The following is an 18,664-nucleotide window of genomic DNA, read 5'->3' as shown; positions in this document are numbered from 1 at the left end:
CACAAAATGATGGCTGTTCAGACTGAAGCCTGCGGGCTCAGACCTAGGAAGCCCTTGTCTGGTCCCTGGGAGCACCCTCAAACCCAGCCCTGGAACTCCGAGGAGGAACCAGGCAGTCTTCTGACCTGCTGGTTCCATTTTTCCTTGCTTGCCTCAAGAGCCTCATAGGCAGAACAGGCCAAGAAAATGGGACTCTGTGAGACTGCTCAGGATTGTCATTGTCCCAGACTCTGGCATCCCCAGCCCAGAAGGAAAAAGCTAGGGAAAAACAGCCTCAGTTGACTTGAGGTGACTCCTAGTGGCTTGCAAAACCCACCCAGCAGGCAGCCCGTGACCCACAGCCTGGCCGAGGCTGAGGGGGCTGTTTCTGCTGCCAACCGAGTCCTGGGTCCCCATTCAGGCCCACTGGTGAAACAGCCAGCAAGGCCCCAATTGTATAAACAATGTAAATGAGCCAGCCATAGTGGCTCATGCCTGTAATCCCTGTACTTTAGGAGGCCAAGTCAGGAGGATCCCTTGATCTCAGGAGTTTAAGACTAGCCTAGGCAACAGAGAGAGACTCCATGTCTACAAAAAAATTAAAAAATTAGTTGGGGCCGAGTATGGTGGTTGACACCTGTAATCCCAGCACTTTGGGAGGCCGAAGCAGGGAGATCACCTGATCAGGAGTTCAAGACCACCCTGGCCAACATGGCGAAACCCTGTCTCTACTAAAAATACAAAAATTAGCCAGGCATGGTGGCGTGCGCCTGTAATCCCAGCTACTCGAGAGGCTGAGGCAGGAGAATCACTTGAACCCAGAGACAGAGGTTGCAGTGAGCCAAGACTGTGCCACTGCACTGCAGCCTGGACAACAGAATAAGACTGTTTCAAAATTTTAAAAAGAGTGTAAATGATCTCAAGTCTGTTTCAGGGATGCTGCTCTGAACCTCCAGTTCAGTCCTTGAACCACAAAGGTGTCTTTGAAATTTGACTGAGTTTCTTTCTTTCTTTCTTTTTTTTTTTTTTTTTTTTTGAGACAGAGTCTTGTTCTGTTGCCAGGCTGGAGTGCAGTGACGCAATCTCGGCTCACTGCAACCTCCACCTCCCGGGTTCAAGCAATTCCCCAGCCTCAGCCTCCCAAGTAGCTGGGACTACAGGTGCGTGCCACCATGCCCAGCTAATTTTTTGTATTTTAGTAGAGACGGAATTTCACCAGGTTGGCCAGGAAGGTCTCGATCTCCTGACCTCGTGATCCACCCACCTCGGCCTCCCAAAGTGCTAAGATTACAGGTGTGAGCCACCACGCCTGGCCTCACTGAGGTGTTTCTAAAAGTGACCCTGATTACCCCCACCCCACACATACACTTTTTGTTTGGTTTTAATTTGAGACAGGGTCTTTCTCTGTCTCCCAGGCTGGAATGCAGTGGTGCGATCTCAGCTCACTGCAGCCTTGACCTCCTGGGCTCAAGCGATTCTCCCACCTAAGCTTCTCAAGTAGCTGGGACTACTTGAGAAGGTGCACACCACCACACCTGGCTAATTTTTGTATTTTTTGTAGAGACAAGGTCTTCGTATTTGCCCAAGTTGGTCTCGAACTCCTAGGCTCAAGAGATGCTCCTGCCTCAGCCTCCCAAAGTGGTGGGATTACAGGTGTGCACTCCTGTGCCTGGGCCCATACATAAACATAACTAGAGAGAATTTTTTGCTCACATTTCACAGATGATGAAACTGAGACTCAGAAATACAGAGTGGCTGGCCAGGCATATTGTGGCTCATACCTGTAATCCTAGCACTTTGGGAGGCCGAGATGGGAGGATCACTTGAGGCCAGGAGTTCGGGACCAGCCTGGTCAACACAGTGAGAAACCATCTCTATTTAAAAATTTGAAGAAAATAGAAAAAGATTAAAAAAGAAATACAGTGTAGCTCCTCTGTCACACCGTCACAGGTCACACTGCTGGTTGGTGCAGTCAGGATCTGAACCCTGTCTGACTCCAGACCCAAAGTCTTTCTCCTACACAGGCTGCCCTCCCAAGTGACCCTGGGTAGTGACTTCACATCCGGGACCTTGGTTTGCTCATATGGGTAATGAGCAGGTGGGGCTAGATGGCTTCTGAGTCCCCTTCGAGGGCCAGCGGCCACTGCCCTCAGCACGTGTGTCCGTGTCACCCTCTGAGTAAGAAAAGGGAGGGCTGGGCGTGTACCCTCGGCTGTCACTCAGGCTCTTTCCCTTTTCCGGTGTGTGTGTGGGGAGGGGGGATATCTTTGTCTTCGTGGCTCAGGCAGGTGGCTGTTGTCTGTGTCTGCGTGGGCAGGACAGGGCTGTGTCTTGGCCTCCATCAGTGGGGCTGATGGCCGAGGGGTGCCACGTCTGGCTGCCCCGATGCAGCTCATTACCGAGATGAAAAGCTGGACCAGCCTAGCCGGTTTCCCAGCACTCCTGGGTCCTGTCCCCTTTCCTGCAGGTTCCTGCCCCGCCCACATTCCTGCTGGCTTCCTAGCATGGGGCTCCATGGCTCCCCAAGGGACACCCATGGTTGATTCCTGCGGCCAGCTGGATGGTGGGGGGAACACAGGACCTTTGGGGGCCTCTCATTTGGGACCCCAAAGCTACAGGGCAAAAACGCTGAGACTGTGCCTCCGGAGGCCTGGATTCGAATCCCAGCTCTGTCTTGCTTGCTGGCAGTGGAACTGTGGCCAAATGATGGAATTTCTTTGTACCTCAATTTCCCTATCTGTAACTGAGTGAATTGCATGCTATGTGAATTCCATGCAATTCACTCATTTAAAGTTGTAATCCTCCCACTTTTGAGAACAATGCTACTTACTTAGAGGGTGGTAGGATTGATGAGCTAATATATATGTGATTTGCTTAGCAGTGGGTAGGACAGATAGCCCTCTAGGAGTTAACTAGCATCTTCCAGGCTGCTGGGGGATTACCTGCAGCTGGCCAGCTTCCCTGGAGAATGAGACAAGACTCAGGACCTGACTCCGGAGAGAAGAAACAAACCCCTATCACTTCTAAATGGCACTTGCCTTTTATTTATTTATTTATTTATTTTTGAGACGGAGTCTCGCTCTGTCACCCAGGCTGGAGTGTAGTGGTGCGATCTTGGCTCACTGCAACCTCCACCTCCCAGGTTCAAGCAATTCTTCCACCTCAGCCTCCCGAGTAGCTGGGATTACAGGTACCTGCCATCATGCCCGGCTAATTTTTGTATTTTTAGTAGAGATGAGGTTTCACCATGTTGGCCAGGCTGGTCTTGAACTCCTGACCTCAGGTGATCTGCCCGACTCAGCCTCCCAAAGTGCTGGGATTACAGGCGTGAGCCACCACGCCCAGCCACCTTCTTTTTTTTTTTTTTTTTTTTTTTTTTGTAGCAGCTTTACTGCGATATAATTCATATATCATCCAGTTCACTTATTTAAAGTGTTCAATTCAGGGTTTTTGTTTTTGTTTTGAGACAGGGTCTCACTCTCATTGCCCAGGCTGGAGTACAGTGGCGAAATCTCGGCTCACTGCAGCCTCAACCTCCTGGGCTCAAGCAATCGTCCTACCTCAGCCTTCCGAGTATCCAGGACTACAGGTGCGCATCACCATGCCCAGCTAATTTTTTGTGTTTTCAGTAGACATGGGGTTTCACCATGTTGCCCAGGCTGTTCTCAAACTCCTGGGCTCAAGTGATCTGCCCACCTCAGCCTCCCAAAGTGCTGGGATTATAGGTGTGAGCCACCGCGCCCAGCCCAGTGGTTATTAATATAGTCACAGAGTTGTACAACCATCCCCACGATCGATTTTAGAACATTTTCATCACCCCAAAAAGAAATCTGATACCCCTTAGCAATCACTCTCCATTTCACATCCTCCTGGGCCATGGCAACCACTCATCCACTTTCTGCTCCTGTAGATTTCTCCATTCTGGACATTTCTTATCAATGGAATAATATGTGAGCTTTTGTGTCTAGCTTCTTTCACTGAACATAACATTCTCGAGGTTCCTGAGGCTGTAGCAGCTGTCAGTCCTGCCTTCATTCTTTGGCTGAATAATACAGATAGACCACATTTTGTTTATATTTTCATCAGTTGATGAATATTTGAGTTGTTTCCACTAAAAAGTGGAGGCCAAAAGGCTATTATGAATCATGCTGCTGTGATTCATCTATGTACAAGTTTCTGTGCAGGCATAGATTTTTTTGGGTTTTTTTTGTTTGTTTGTTTTTTATTTTCTGAGACAGAGTCTTGCTCCATCACCCAGGCTGGAGTGTAGTGGCACGATCTCAGCTCACTGCAACCTCCGTCTCCCAGGTTCAAGCGATTCTCTTGCCTCAGCTTCCCGAGTAGATGGGATTACAGGCACATACCACCACGTCCAGCTAATTTTTTTGTACTTTTAGTGAAGACGGGGTTTCACCATGTTGGCCAGGCTGGTCTCAAATTCCTGACCTCAGGTGATCCACCTGCCTCGGCCTCCCAAAGTGCTGGGAGTACAGGCGTGAGTCACCGCATCCAGCCCAGACATAGGTTTTCATTTCTCTTGGATAGATAGGTAGGGGTGGGCTGGGCGCAGTGGCTCACACCTGCAATCCTAATATTTTGGGAGGCCAAGGCAGATAGATTGCTTGAGCCCAGTGTTTCAAGACCAGCTGGGGCAACATGGCAAAAACTCCCTCTCTAAAAAAAAAAAATTAGCCGGGCACAGTGCCAGGCGCCTGTAGTCGCAGTTACTCTGAGGCTGAGGTACAAAGATTGCTTGAGACTGGGAGGTCAAGGCTGCAGTGAGCTAAGATTGCACCACTGCACTCCAGCCTGGGCAACAGAGTGAGACCCTGTCTCAAAAAAATAAATAAGTAAATAAATAAGTAATAAAAATAAAAAAATACATAGGGGTGGACCTGCTGGGTCTTATGGTGACTGCTTAACTTTTTGCGGAATTTCTAGACTGTTTTCCACAACTGTGCACCATTTTGCATCCCCACCAGCAAGGCACGAGGGTTCCAATTTCTCCACATCTTTGTCAACACTTGTTATTGTCTTTTTTATTATAGCCATTGTAGTGGATGAAAAGTGGCATCCTGGTGTGGTTTTGGGCTCTTGGCATTTTAAATTAATCTGTGAAGTACCAACTGTGTGCTGGGAGCCCTGTAAGATCGTCACATGGAGTTGTTAAGGGCCCAGAGTCCTGGCTCTGCCATCTAATTGCTGGGTGACTTTGGGAGAGTTATTTAACCTCTCTGATCCTTAGTTTCCACACCCATAAACGGGGATAATAATACAATTACCCACCAAGCTAAAACCCAGCTCTCAGGGTTGTCATGAAGGTTGAGTCAGAAACAGTGAGGAGCCTGGCATGTAGAGAGTAAGTATTAGCTCATGTTACGATGGTGGAGATTGTTATCGGTGTGATTTTCCTAGCATCCCCATGAGTAACTTCTAGCCCAGTCGATCACGTGCCTCTGGAGTGAGATTGCTTGAGGGGAGAATTGCGGTTCACCAGCTGTGTGACCCTGGGCAAGTGCTTTGATGTCTCAGAGTCTTGGTTTCTTCATCTCCTTCTTCAAAGGGGCACACGAACCTCCCCGGGGACTTAGGGCAAGGATGATATTGAGCTGGTGCCTGTGAATGTGTCTGAGGTCTGGCAAAGCCCACAGCAAGTGGCAAATGCCCAGGATGCCTTTGTGGTCATCGCCAGAAGACAGATGGAGAAGCGGAGGCTGCACGAGGGTAGGGCACTTGCCTGAGGCTGTCTAAGCAGCAAGCAGCCCAGTGGGCCTTGGGCCTGGCCTGTCTGCCCATAGCTTCCTGCTGCCGCTCACAGCTTTGTCCCATCAGGAGTCCAAGGTCCCTGAGGCAGTGGTCATTGCCCCACAACTCCCATGTCCTCTGGGGGGCTTCAGCTGGGACAACAGGCCCAGCCAGGATGGAGTCCAGAAGGTGGCTTTTCTTGCATCTGCCACAATCCATGAAAGGGCTGGGTTGGGAGCTGGCCCTGTGCCTGAGGTGGGACTGGGCTCAAGAGAGACAAAGGCCCCCACTTGAGCCACAGTACAGACCCTAACGATGCACTGCAGAGTCAGGGGTTAAATATTTGGGGTGAGACTCACCGCCTCTAGGTGCAGCTGGCCTGGCAGATGGTCAGTGACTGGGATGGGAGTGTGGGGGCCCAGAAACTCACATTCTCCGTGTGGCCTGCCCAACCAGGAAGTGAGGGGTTAGGGAATGAGGGAGGAGTCGGGTGGACCCCTGACCTGGCTGTTCTAGAAGCCCAGCTTATCCCTTCTTACCCAGATCCTCCATCCAAAGCTCCCCGCTGCTAAGCCTTCCTGGCCACCCCGCCAAACACCGGCTTTCTCCACTGCAGGACTTGTCAGTGCCTTTGCTGGCTCATGAACGTATCAAGGATGGGGTTTTCCTAACTGCCTTGACCAAGGAAGAATAAGACTTTTAAAAGCTGGGTTCCTGGGACCCCACTTTGGGACGGGCTGCCCCCAGTTGACCTTGCAGAAGGTATGGCTTGGGTCCTGTTCCCTCAAGATCCCCCAGCTCCGGTGTATCCAGGTCTGCCACAAAGCTGGCCCTGAGGCAAGGTTTGGGACCTAGATGGATGGATCCCCAGCATGTTGGCTGCTGCCATTTCTGCCCCCAATGCCCCCAACATCAACAGCACCTGCAGTGCTGGCCCATGACTCCAGTAGGTGTCCAGGTACCCTGGGGAACCTGCAAAAATAGCAATAATAATATAGCTTCATGGGCCCAGCTCTGGAGACCTGGGTTCAGCAGATCTGGGTTAGTGGCCGGGAATGTGAATTTTTCGTGCTAGGCCCCAGAACCTTGACCTGCGGAGCATCACTCTAAAGGGCTCATGGTCCCCTCTGCCTTGACGGTCAAGAACCCCGCCCTGGCCCACCCCACGGGACACACCAGGACCTGCCTCTCTATGGCCTCTCCTCGCTGGAGCCTTCTGCACAGGAACTCCAAATTCTTCCTTCTGCTTTAGCACCCAGCCGACACCACCTCCTCCAGGAAGCCTTCAGTGACCACCGCCGTCCCCGCTTAGCCAGTCCAGAGGTTCCCCTGGGCATCCCCAGCCTCCAGGCCTGCCTCAGTCTCGTGACTGTTTCTATAAATACTGATTTCATCCTGGTCTGTGGGGTGGATCAGGGAGGGAGAGGCTTGTCTTTGTGAGGTGCAGGGCCCACACACAGCAGGTGCTTAATGAGTATGAGTAGAAGGCAACTTCTGCGTGCCTAGCCGCTCAGGCCCCACTGTGGGTCTTCAATGGAGACATCATCGCTGGCTAACTGGTGACAATGGCCAAGCTGCTTTCCCTCTCTGGTCTCTGTTTCTTTCTTTGTTTAAAGAAAACAACAGAGGGAGGCTGGGCATGGTGGCTCACACCTGTAATCCCAGCTACTCAGAAGGCTGAGGCAGCTGAATCGCTTGACCCTGAGAGGTGGAGGTTGCAGTGAGCCAAGATTGTGCCACTGCACTTCCAGCCTGGGTGACAGGGCAAGACTCCGTCTCAAAACAACAGAGGCAGAGCTGAGTGATCTCTAAGGCTCCTTGACAACTAAAATCACAAACCTTTGTTGAGACTTATTCTGTGCCCGGCTCTATGCACAGCCCTTTGGCAGCGTAACCTCACTTCCATTCACAACCCCTGCCACCCTGGCCCCGGGAAAGGATTGTTACTCTAGTCCATTGGATTGGGAGACAGAGGCACAGATAGGCAAGGGAGCTTGGCCAAGTCACACAGCCACTAAGTGGCTGATGGGAGCCAAGATCTGAACCCACAGCTAACCCCCAGGGCCAAAGTTTTAACTAACTCCCATTAGAGCATTTTCCAGAGTGGTCTGTCTGTGGTTCTGGGGGACGGGGGACAGTAGACAAATGTCACAGGAGAGGACACAGAGACAGGGAGAGGGCCAGTCTGCTTATCTTGCTTTTTTTTGACACGGAGTCTCGCTCTGTCACCCAGGCTGGAATGCAGTGGCACGATCTCAGCTCACTGCCACCTCCATCCCCTGGGTTCAAGCAATTCTCCTGCCTCAGCCTCCCAAGTAGCTGGGATTACAGGCGCCTGCCACCACACCCGGCTAATTTTTGTATTTTTAGTAGAGATGGGGTTTCACCATGTTGGCCAGGTTGGTCTCAAACTCCTGATCTCAGGTCATCTGCCCGCCTTGGCCTCCCAAAGTGCTGGGCTTACAGGTGTGAGCCACCACACCGGGCCTCAAGTCTCTTTCAGGCTCTCTGAGAAGATCAGGAGAAAGGCTGGGCCTGACGCCACCACGGGTGTCACACCTCCTGACTTGTAACAGTGGGCAGCCCAGTGTCACCACGGAACCCAGTGCCACTGCATTCCCATGAAATTTATTTTGGCAGCTAATTCACTCATGGTGAGGGCTTCTGATTTTCTGATTAAAATGGGGAGAGAAGTTACCTTTGTAAACATATCTATTTAACTCTAAAATAAAACGAGTAGGTTGAAAGAAAAATATCAGGTAATTAAAAATAAGACTGCTCACACAAAAGCTTGTCCCCGAACGTTCATAGCAGCGTGATTCTCACGATGGCCCAAAGGTGGAAACGGCCCAGATGGTTGTCAGCTGTTGAATGAATAAGCAAAATGTGAAGTAGCCACGTGACGGAATATTATTCAGCCATAAAAAGAATAAAGTTCTAATAGATGCTGCAATATGCATGAAGCTTGAAAACATTATGCTGAGAGAAGGCAGACGCAAAAGGCCACGTGTTGTGTGATTCTATTTATATGAAATGTCCAGAATAGGCAAATCCATAGAGAGAGAAAGTAAATTCCTGGTTGCCAGGGGCTGGAGGGGGTGGGGAATAGGGAGTGACAGCTTGTGGGTGTGGAGCTTTGGGGTGATAAAAATGTCTGGAATGAGATAGTGGTGATGGTCGCACAATTCTAAATATGTAGTACTAAAAACCAGTGACTGTGTACTTTTAAACAGGTGAATTTTACGGTATGTGAGTTATCTCCCAGTTTTTAAAATACTGTGCGTTTTGCCAACATGGCAAAATAGAAGCATTAGAAGCTCGGTGTGCTGGTGGTGCCAGTGGTCCCAGCTACTCGGGAGGCGGAGGTAGGAGGATTGCTTAAGCTCAGGAGTTCGAGGCTATAGTGAACTATGATCACGCCACTGCACTCCAGCCCGGGTGACAGAGTGAGACCCTATCTCTCACAAAAAAATATGTAGGCAGGGCCTGGTGGCTCACATCTGTAATCCCAGCACTTTGGGAGTCCGAGGTGGATGAATTGCTTGAACTCAGGAGTTTGAGACCAGCCTGGGTGACATTGTGAAACCCCCTCTCTACCAAAAGAAATGTAAAAGTTATGCAGGAGTGGTGGCATGTGCCTGTAGTCCCAGCTACTTGGGAGGCTGGGCTGGGAGGATTGCTTGAGCCTGGGAGATAGAGGCTGCAGTGAGCCAAGACTGTGCCGTTACACCCCAGCCTGGACAAGAGTGTGAGACTCTATCTCAATAAAATAAATAAATGAATGAATGAATAAATAAAAATAAAAAATAGAAGCATTAGAGAGAATGATCAAAGTGGAGGCTGGCCAGGCACGGTGGCTCATGCCTGTAATCCCAGCACTTTGGGAGGCCGAGGCAGGCGGATCACTTGAGGTCAGGAGTTCAAGACCAGCCTGGCCAACATGGTGGAATCCCGTCTCCACTAAAAATACAAAAATTAGCCAGGCTTGGTGGTGCGTGCCTGTAATCCCAGCTACTGGGGAGGCTGAGGCATGAGAATCATTTGGACCCGGGAAGTGGAGGTTGCCGTAAGCTGAGATCACGCCACTGCACTTTAGCCTGGGTGACAGAGCGAGACTCCATCTCAAAAAAAATTAAAAAAAAAAAAAATGGAGGCTGACCCCCTGCCAGGCGCTGCCTTGCCTCTGTGGCTTTAGTGATGTTGCCCTGTGGGAACAGCCCAACTACCTCAAAGGCTCTGTGGGCAGCTCCTGCTCAGAGCGCGGGGCTGGGGCCAGGTGGAGGATGGGGTGCTGGTGGGAACACAGCCCCCACCCACCAGGCACCCCGCCCATCTCCCCTCGGCTTCTGCCCCCAGCATCTCCAACAAGGAGCTCTCGGAGCTGATCGAGCAGCTGCAGAAGAATGCCGACCAGGTGGAGAAGAACATCGTGGACACAGAGGCCAAGATGCAGAGTGTAAGTGCCCCCACTCCCACCCGGGTGCCCCGTGCTGCCAGCCCTGTTCAGGACCAGGATCTGTTTGGAATCGGTGATTCCCACCCAGGGGTGATTCTGGCCCCGAGGGAACATACAGAGACATTTTGGTTGTCACTGCTTGGAAGGAAGGTGCTCCAGGCGTCCAGTTGGGGAGGGGAGACAGGGATGCTGCTGAACACCCTACCGTGCACTGTAGGGCAGGGGTGCCGAGATCAGGAAGCCCTGCTCTGTGAGAGGAACCTGGCCATTGTCGTTAATACTAGTACCTGCCGGATACTAAGTTCCTCCCGCTTCCTGGGCCCTGTGCAAAGCGTCTCCTGCCTGGAGGAGTGCCATAGGGTCAGGCTCTAGGGAAGCAGCCCAGCCTTGTCCTTGCTGGGTGACCTTGGACAAGTGAGTCATCCTACCTCCCCATGAACGAGATTCTCTCTAAGCAGGCAGAAGTGATTGTTCCCATCTGGCGGGGTGGCTGTAAAGATTAAATGAGATTATGCAGGTATAGTACAGGGCTATTATCGTCAATGTCATTATCACTGCTCATCCTACTGCTGCCAGCACTCAGGGTGCAGGTCTTCCTCCGCCTTTTTTGGAGAAGAGAGATAAAATAGCTGGGCAAATCGCTTTTCCCTCTCTGTGCCTCAGTTTCCCCTTCTGTAACATGGGGATAACAACTGCCCGGTGGACTCAACGGCACGAAGCCCCTGTACCCTGCGGGACTCACGAGCCGCTGGAATGGTCACCTTCTCTTCGAACCTTCCACCAGCGTCAGCCCGGTGCGATTGGGTTGATGCCTGTTTTGTAGCCTGGAGCAACTGAGGTTCAGAAGGGGCTGGGACGATGAGTCAGCGGCAGACATGGTGCCAGCTTCGGCCTGCAGGTGGAGTTACCAGATTTAGCAAATAAAATACGAGATGCCCAGTTACATTTGAATTTCAGAACACAAATCATGTTTTAGTAGCAGGAAAGCCCATGTATTATTAGGGAAAGGCTTATGCTAAAACATTATTGTTTATCTGAAATTCAAGTGTAACTGGTGATCTGTATTTCATCTGGTGTCCCTATGCGGGGGCGACTAAGAGGTGGGACCAGGCCAGGTGCATAATGGCTCACACCGCCGTTATCCCAGTACTTTGGGAGGCCGAGGTGGGCAGATCACTTTGAGGTCAGGAGTTTGAGACCAGACTGGCCAATATGGTGAAACCTCATCTCTACTAAAAATACAAAAATTAGCTGGGCGTGGTGGTGCACACCTATAATCCCAGCTACTCAGGAGGCTGAGGCAGGAGAATCGCTTGAACCCGGGAGGCGGAGGTTACAGTGAGCCAAGATCGTGCCACTGCACTCCAGCCTGGGCAACAGAATAAGACTGTCTCAAAAAACAAACAAACAAAAAAGGTGGGACCAGAGGAGTGGGAGGTTGAGGGTGGGAGGTCAGGCGGGAGGTCAAGGTCTGCCCGGCCATGCTGCTGTCCCCAGGCCCAGCCATAGGTGTCCAATCCCCCTGGCTGCCCCTGATGGCCCAGTTGCCCACCCTCTGAAGGCCTGTCCACAGCAGCCAAGAGACCCAAGGGGGTAGGTGGGCTGGGATGGGCACAGTCCACGGGGGTGTAGGGGGCAGGTAAGTGGAGACTCTGTTCTCCGCCACCAGCTGTCCCCTGCAGGGGCCCCAGGAGTGGGCCTTGCCCTGGCCTCCTGCCTGGCCACCCCACACCTGTTCCCTCCCATCAGCTCCCCTTGTCATTTGCAGTTACATCCTCTGCCATCTGAGGCCCCCTGTGGTGGTGGATTTTTTTTCCTTTTTAAATGGAAAACATCTTTTGGGGGTGTGTCTCTTTTTTCCTCATAACAAAAATAATATGTGTTCATCACACACATTTCAGGACGGATAAACAAGCATAACAAAGTGAATTAAAATCATGAGCCGGGCATGGTGGCTCACGCCTGTAAACTCAGCACTTTGGGAGGCCTAGGCAGGCAGATCACCTGAGCCCAGGAGTTTGAGACAAGCCTGAGCAACATGGTGAAACCTCGTCTCTACAAAAAATATGAAAAATTTGCCAGGTGTGGTGGTGTGTGTGCCTGTAGTCCCAGCTCCTTGGGAGGCTGAGGTGGGAGGCTCACTTAAGCCCGGGAGGTTGACGCTGAAGTGAGCAGAGATTACACCACTGCACTCCAGCCTGGGCAGCAGAGGGAAACCCTGCCTCAGTCAATCAATCAATCAAGTCAATCATGTAGAATTCCACCACCAGAGGTATCTATTGACTATTAACATATTGGTGTATATCTGTTTGACCTTTGTGTGTGTGTGTGAGAGAGAGAGAGAGGGAGAAAGAAGGAAGAGGGTTTAACCTTCTCATTTTATTGCCCTGGAGTATTGACTCAAAATAGGTAATTTTGAACCATTTTTATTTTACTTTTTTGCAGAGACAGAGGTCCTCGCTATGTTGTCCAGGCTGGTCTTGAACTCCTGGCCTCAAGCCATCCTCCTGCCTCAGCTTCCCAAAGTGCTGGGATTTACAGGCGTGAGCCACTGTGTGCTTGGCCTAAACAATTTTTTCTTTCTTTCTTTCTTTTTTTTTTTGAGAGTCTCGCTCTGTCATCTAGGCTGGAGTGCAGTGGTGCTATCTCAGCTCACTGCAACCTCCACCTCCCAGGTTCAAGTGATTCTTCTGCCTCAGCCTCCCAAGTAGCTGGGACCACAGGCACGCACCACCACGCCCAGCTAATTTATTTATTTATTTTCAGTAGAGATGGGGTTTCATCACATTGGCCAGGCTGGTCTCAAACTCCTGACCTCATGATCCGCCCACCTCGGCCTCCCAAAGTGCTGGGATTACAGGTGTGAGCCACTGCGCCCGGCCTATTTTTTTAACTTCAACTGAACCCACTTGAAAAAAGAAGCTAGGCTTTGAAGACTACATGGATCACACAATCTTTTTCTTATTTTCTTTTTGCTAAAGATACTACTATTTATTTCATTTCCCAGTTCTGTTGAATTTTCCATTTTTTTAATTGAGGGGAGATTCACATAAAATTAACCATGTAATGTGTACAATTCAGTGGCATTTAGTACATTCACAATGTTATACAACCATCTCCTCGATCTAGTTCCAAAACATTTCCCTTACCCCAAAGCAAAACCCCACACCCTTAATAGTTATTCCCCACCTCCCCTTTCCCCCTGGCAGCCACTAATCTGCTTTCCATCTCTGTGGACTTATTTATTCTGGATATTTCACATAAACAGAATCATACACTGCATCACACATTTATTCAAATGCTAAACACACAGAAAACTGTATAGCGAACACCCATATCCCACCACCTGATCCTACAAGGAACATCTGCTGAATTGGCTTTATCACGTATCTGTCCGTGTGTGTGTGTGTGTGTGTGTGTGTGTGTGTGTGTGTGTGTGTGTGTGTGTGTGTGTGATTTATTAGATATATCAGTCCCTATAATTTTTTATTTTTATTTTTTATTGAGACAGGGTCTTGCTCTGTCACCCAGGCTGGAGTGCAGTGGCGCAATCACGACTCACTGAAGCCTCAACCTCCTGGGCTCAAGCAATCCTCCCACCTCACCCTCCCACGTAGCTGGGACTACAGGCGCATGCTACTACGCCTGGCTAATTTTTGTATTTTTTTTTTAGAGGTAGGGTCTCACTATGTTGCCCGGGCTGGCCTCCAACTCCTGAGCTCAAGCAATCCTCCCTCCTGGGCCTCCCAGAGTGCTGGGATTATAGGCGTGAGCCACTGCACTTGGCCCCTATGACTTTAAAAAACTTTTTTATCAAGGTATAACTTATATAAACTGTAGAGAAGTGTCTACATTCAAAGACTTCACCTGGGTGAATTTTTGCATCAATAGATACCCAGATAACCACTGTCTGGGGCAAGATGGATAACTGTCTAGAAAGCTCCCAGGCCATCTCCCCAGTTGATATCCCTCAGGGGTCAACCCTGTGCTGATCTCTCTCACCATCGATCTTTTCTGCCCGACTTTGAACTTTCGAACACTAGCCTCCCTCAGCTAGATGTTCTCTTTCTCTCAGCCAGTGTTTTGAGAGAACTTGCATTCCCACTGGGCACCTTCACGAATTAGGCAATGATTAATGGACTTCCTCCTTTTGCAAAATTAATCTTTGATCTGCAGCTCAGGGAAGCTGGTGATAATGGAGTGAATAAAATTCCACTCCAAGTAGGCTGGGCGCAGTGGCTCACGCCTGTAATCCCAGCACTTTGGGAGGCCGAGGCGGGTGGATCACAAGGTCAGGAGATAGAGACCACCCTGGCTAACACGGTGAAACGCCATCTCTACTAAAAATACAAAAAATTAGCCAGGCATGGTGGGAGGCGCTTGTAGTCCCAGCTACTTGGGAGGCTGAGGCAGGAGAATGGTGTGAATCCAGGAGGCGGAGCTTGCAGTGAGCCGAGATCGTGCCACTGCACTCCAGCCTGGGCGACAGAGTGAGACTCCGTCTCAAAAAAACAAAAAATAAAAAAAATAAAAAAATTCCACTCCAAGTCAAGAAGCTGATGTTTTGTTGTAATTAACGGGCCAGCCTACCCCAGGGTTGGGGGATGCCTGGTTCCATTGGCTTTTTGGATTGGTTGGTTTGAGGTAGGGGCTTGCTCTGTTGCCAAGGCTGGAGAGCAATGGTGCAATCTTAGCTCACTGCAGCCTTGAACTCCTGGACTCAAATGATTCTCCTGCCCCAGCCTCCTGAGTAGCTAGGACTATAGGTGCATGCCATCACACCCAGCTACCTTTTAAAAATATTTTTTAATAAATGGAGTCTCACTATATTGCCCAGGCTGGTCTTGCACTCCTGGGCTCAAGCAATCCTCCTGCCTCAGCCTCCCAAAGTGTAAAGATTACAGATATGGGCCACTGTGCCTGGCCTCCATTAGCTTTTCGGAACATCAGCCTCACCTCCAACCCCCTGGGGAGTCAGGCCTGTTCACCCTTCAGCCCTTCTAGACTTAGCGAGGCAAAGACACTCTTGACACATTTTGTTCCTCCAAGAGGAAGCCAAGTCTTTACTTCGTACCAGGCACCACGTCACCCCTGTGTATTTCTCGTTTTTCTTCCTTTTGCTTTTGCTTTTTTAAAAACAACTGTATGGAGACATATTTCACTTAAAAAAGGCTCCCACTGTAAGTGTACAAGTCAATGATTTTGAGTAACTTTAGCAAGGGGCGGAACCACACCTTTGAATCAGTTTCAGAATATTTTCATCCCGCGCAAGATCTCTTGTGCCTATTTACTGTTAATGCCTCTTCCCAGCCCTGCCCCAGGCAACCACTAAGAGACAGAGACTTTCTGTCTCTCTGGACTTGCCTGTTCGGGACACTTCACATCAATGGATCCCACACCATGTGGGCTCTGTCTGGCTTCTTTGCCTTTGAATAACGTCTTCCAGGCTTGTTCAGATGGAGCACGGTCCGTAGTTCCTGCTCTTTGTTGCTAAGTGGTATTTCTCAGTTCACTTCACAAGCGGGTATTTTCCTTATGCCCATTATAGAGACGGGAATGCTGAGACCCAGCTAGGGGAAGGGACTGGCGGCCGCCTCTGAGTGCCTCAGCGTCAGCCAACCAGCACTCAGTCCCCTCACTGACATGTCACTGCCTCCCCTGCGGGACTGGCGATCCCTCAGGGATTCATCCCCAGGACCTAGCATGGTGTAGACTCACAGCCAGGCTTCTCAAATATTGACACAGTGAATTATCCCACTGTGATTAGAAACCTACTGTCCCAGCTGCCATTCATTGCTCTTCCCTAAATGAACAGAAGCCCTGTACTCATCAGCAATCATCGATGGCCCCTTCCAGCTATCCCCCCTGCTCTGTTCCTTCTTGCTGGTGCCACCTCACTGTCACCTGGCTGCTGCCACAGACCACTGCCTGTCCTCCCAGCCCACACCCTTGCTGTCCTCTCTGCAGAGCGCCCGGAGGCATCGCCTTTAAGCACAAATGGAGCTGTGCAGGATCCCTCCTTGCAGCCATTCTGTGTTCTGGCCACCCACCCTCCCTGCCGCCCCCCACCTGCCCTGTTTCCTCCCTATCCACAGAGGCCTTTTCACTATGGCCCAGTCGTAGCTCGCTCTCTCCTGCCTCAGGACCTTTGCACAGGCTGTTCCTGTGCCTGGAACACTGTCCCTTTCATCCTTTATTCTTAGCTTGTGTCTCCACCACAGAGAGGCTTCCCTGACCACCAGAGCTGAAGTAGGTCCCCTCGTTCCACCTCTGGAGCATTTCTTTCATGAACACTGACTTGGAGGGACTTGCAGTCACCTCCGTGAGGCTCATCCTTTAGCATTCCTGGTGGCCTCGCAGACTGGGCTGTGAGTGCCAGGCAGGGAGGCCATGTCTCTTCTGTTCACAGCTGTGTCCCAACACCTTGCATACAGTAGGTACTTGAGCTCTGTTTGCTGGGCGGCTGGAGGACAGGCTAGAGGGGGCATAAGAAAAATACCCGCTTTGTAAAGTGAACTGAGAAATACCACGTAGCAGCAAAGAGATGGAACTACCGACTGCGCTCCATCTGGACAAGCCTGGAAGAAGTTATTCAAAGGGAAAGAAGGGGAGCACCCTGCTGACCCCTTTCCTCCCACCCCCCCCATTGCCACCGTGCCCGCTCTCGGCTCCTGTTCATTGTCCCCTCTCTTGTGACCCTCACAGGACCTGGCTCGGCTGCAGGAGGGTCGGCAGCCTGAGCACCGGGACGTGACCCTGCAGAAGGTGTTGGACTCTGAGAAGCTGCTCTATGTGCTAGAGGCGGATGCGGCCATTGCCAAGCACATGAAGCACCCACAGGGGGACATGATCGCCGAGGAGTAGGTCACTTCGGCTTCTTACCCCAGGGGAACCATCGGGGGCTATGGGCCAGGGCGGGGGGTCCTGTTCAGCATTTGGGAGCCCGAGTCAGGGGTTATCAAGGGCTAACTAGGTACCAGGCACGTGCCAAAGGCGTCACATGATCCTTTCTTTTTTTTTTTTTTGAGACATAGTTTTGCTCTTGTTGCCCAGGCTGGAGTGCAATGGCATGATCTTGGCTTACCGCAATCTCTGCCTCCCCAGTTCAAGCAATTCTCATGCCTCAACCTCCCAAGTAGCTGGAATTACAGGCGTGCACCACCATGCCCGACTAATTTTTGTATTTTTAGTGGAGACAGAGTTTCTCCATGTTGGCCAGGCTGGTCTCAAACTCCAGACCTCAGGTGATCCGCCTGCCTCGGCCTCCCAAAGTGCTGGGATTACACAAAGTGCTGGGATTACACATGTGAGCCACCGCGCCCAGCCTCACATGATCCTCTTGATGACCCTATTTTGCAGTTGGGGAAACAGAGGCTCAGGGAGTTGATATCCCTTGTTCTGGAGCCACCAGGCTGACCTGTGAGCTTTTGAGCGAGCTGTCCCGCTGCCTGGTGCCCTGTCCCTGGCTTCCTTGGCTCACGACTCCCAGTTCAGTTTATCGTGGATGAATCAGCCCCCCTGACTCCTGCCTTGTCCCATGCCCCACCTCCACCCCAGCAAGGGCAGGGCTCTCTCAGTGCCCCACGACCCTCGGCACTTGTCCTTGGCATGGCATGCACCACACCGTGGGCCCTGCTGGATGGCAGACTCCAGAAAACAAGATCCTTCCTGCTTATTCCAGAACTTTCTATGGTTCTAGGCACATAGTAGGCCCTCGGGAAACTCTGATGGGGGAAGGAAGGTTGAGGGAAAGTGGGTGGGGCCAGGCACCGTGGCTCACGCCTGTGATCCCAGCACTTCGGGAGGCCGAAGCGGACGGATCACCTGAGGTCAGGAGTTCGAGACCAGCCTGACCAACGTGGTGAAACCCTGTCTCTACTAAAAATACAAAATTAGCCAGGCGAGGTGGCACATGCTTGTAATCCCAGCTACTCGGGAGGCTGAGGCACGAGAATTGCTTGAACCTGGGAGGCGGAGGCTGCCATGAGCTGAGATGGCGTCACTGTACTCCAGCCTGGGTGACAGAGCAAGACTCTGTCTCAAAAAAAAAAAAAGTACATGGGAGGAGAGGTGAGAGCATGCAGTGATTGTCTGCAACCCAAGGCCATATGGTCACTGTGTCCTTCCAGGACACTGAGGCCGGGGTCTGGGTGGGGGGCCCCTCCTGGGGTGCAGGCAGTGCCAACCAGCCCCACTAAGCGGGCAGCCTCTCTCCCATCAGTATCCGCCAGCTGAAGGAGCGTGTGACCAACCTGCGCGGGAAACACAAGCAGATCTACAGCCTGGCGGTGAAGGAAGTGGATCCACAGGTCAACTGGGCGGCACTGGTGGAAGAGAAGCTGGTATGGCCTGGACAGGGCCGCCGGCTCCAGGGCTTCAGCTGGGGAGGGGGCTGTGCGTGTGCAGGGAGAGCCTAGCCATGTAATGGGCATCCCGGGTCTTACCAGGGAGACAGTCATGGTCCTGATGATTTTCCAATGTGCC

At 51.3% G+C, this 18,664-nt stretch overlaps 1 protein-coding gene across 1 annotated transcript in view; it reads left to right on the top strand.

Annotated features, from left to right (window-relative positions):
* The window catches only part of PPL (periplakin), a 55,636-nt gene that overhangs the window by 15,807 nt on the left and 21,165 nt on the right, over window positions 1–18,664 (top strand). Inside the window, exons 2-4 of the mRNA XM_024233896.3 lie at window positions 10,081–10,180; window positions 16,886–17,040; window positions 18,402–18,522. Coding sequence (XP_024089664.1) covers window positions 10,081–10,180; window positions 16,886–17,040; window positions 18,402–18,522 — 376 coding nt within the window. The remainder of the gene's footprint in view (window positions 1–10,080; window positions 10,181–16,885; window positions 17,041–18,401; window positions 18,523–18,664) is intronic.

The sequence above is a fragment of the Pongo abelii genome, chromosome 18, assembly GCF_028885655.2.
Source record: "Pongo abelii isolate AG06213 chromosome 18, NHGRI_mPonAbe1-v2.0_pri, whole genome shotgun sequence".
Taxonomy (NCBI): Eukaryota; Metazoa; Chordata; class Mammalia; order Primates; family Hominidae; genus Pongo; species Pongo abelii.
This window is presented reverse-complemented; position numbering and strand designations above follow the sequence as displayed.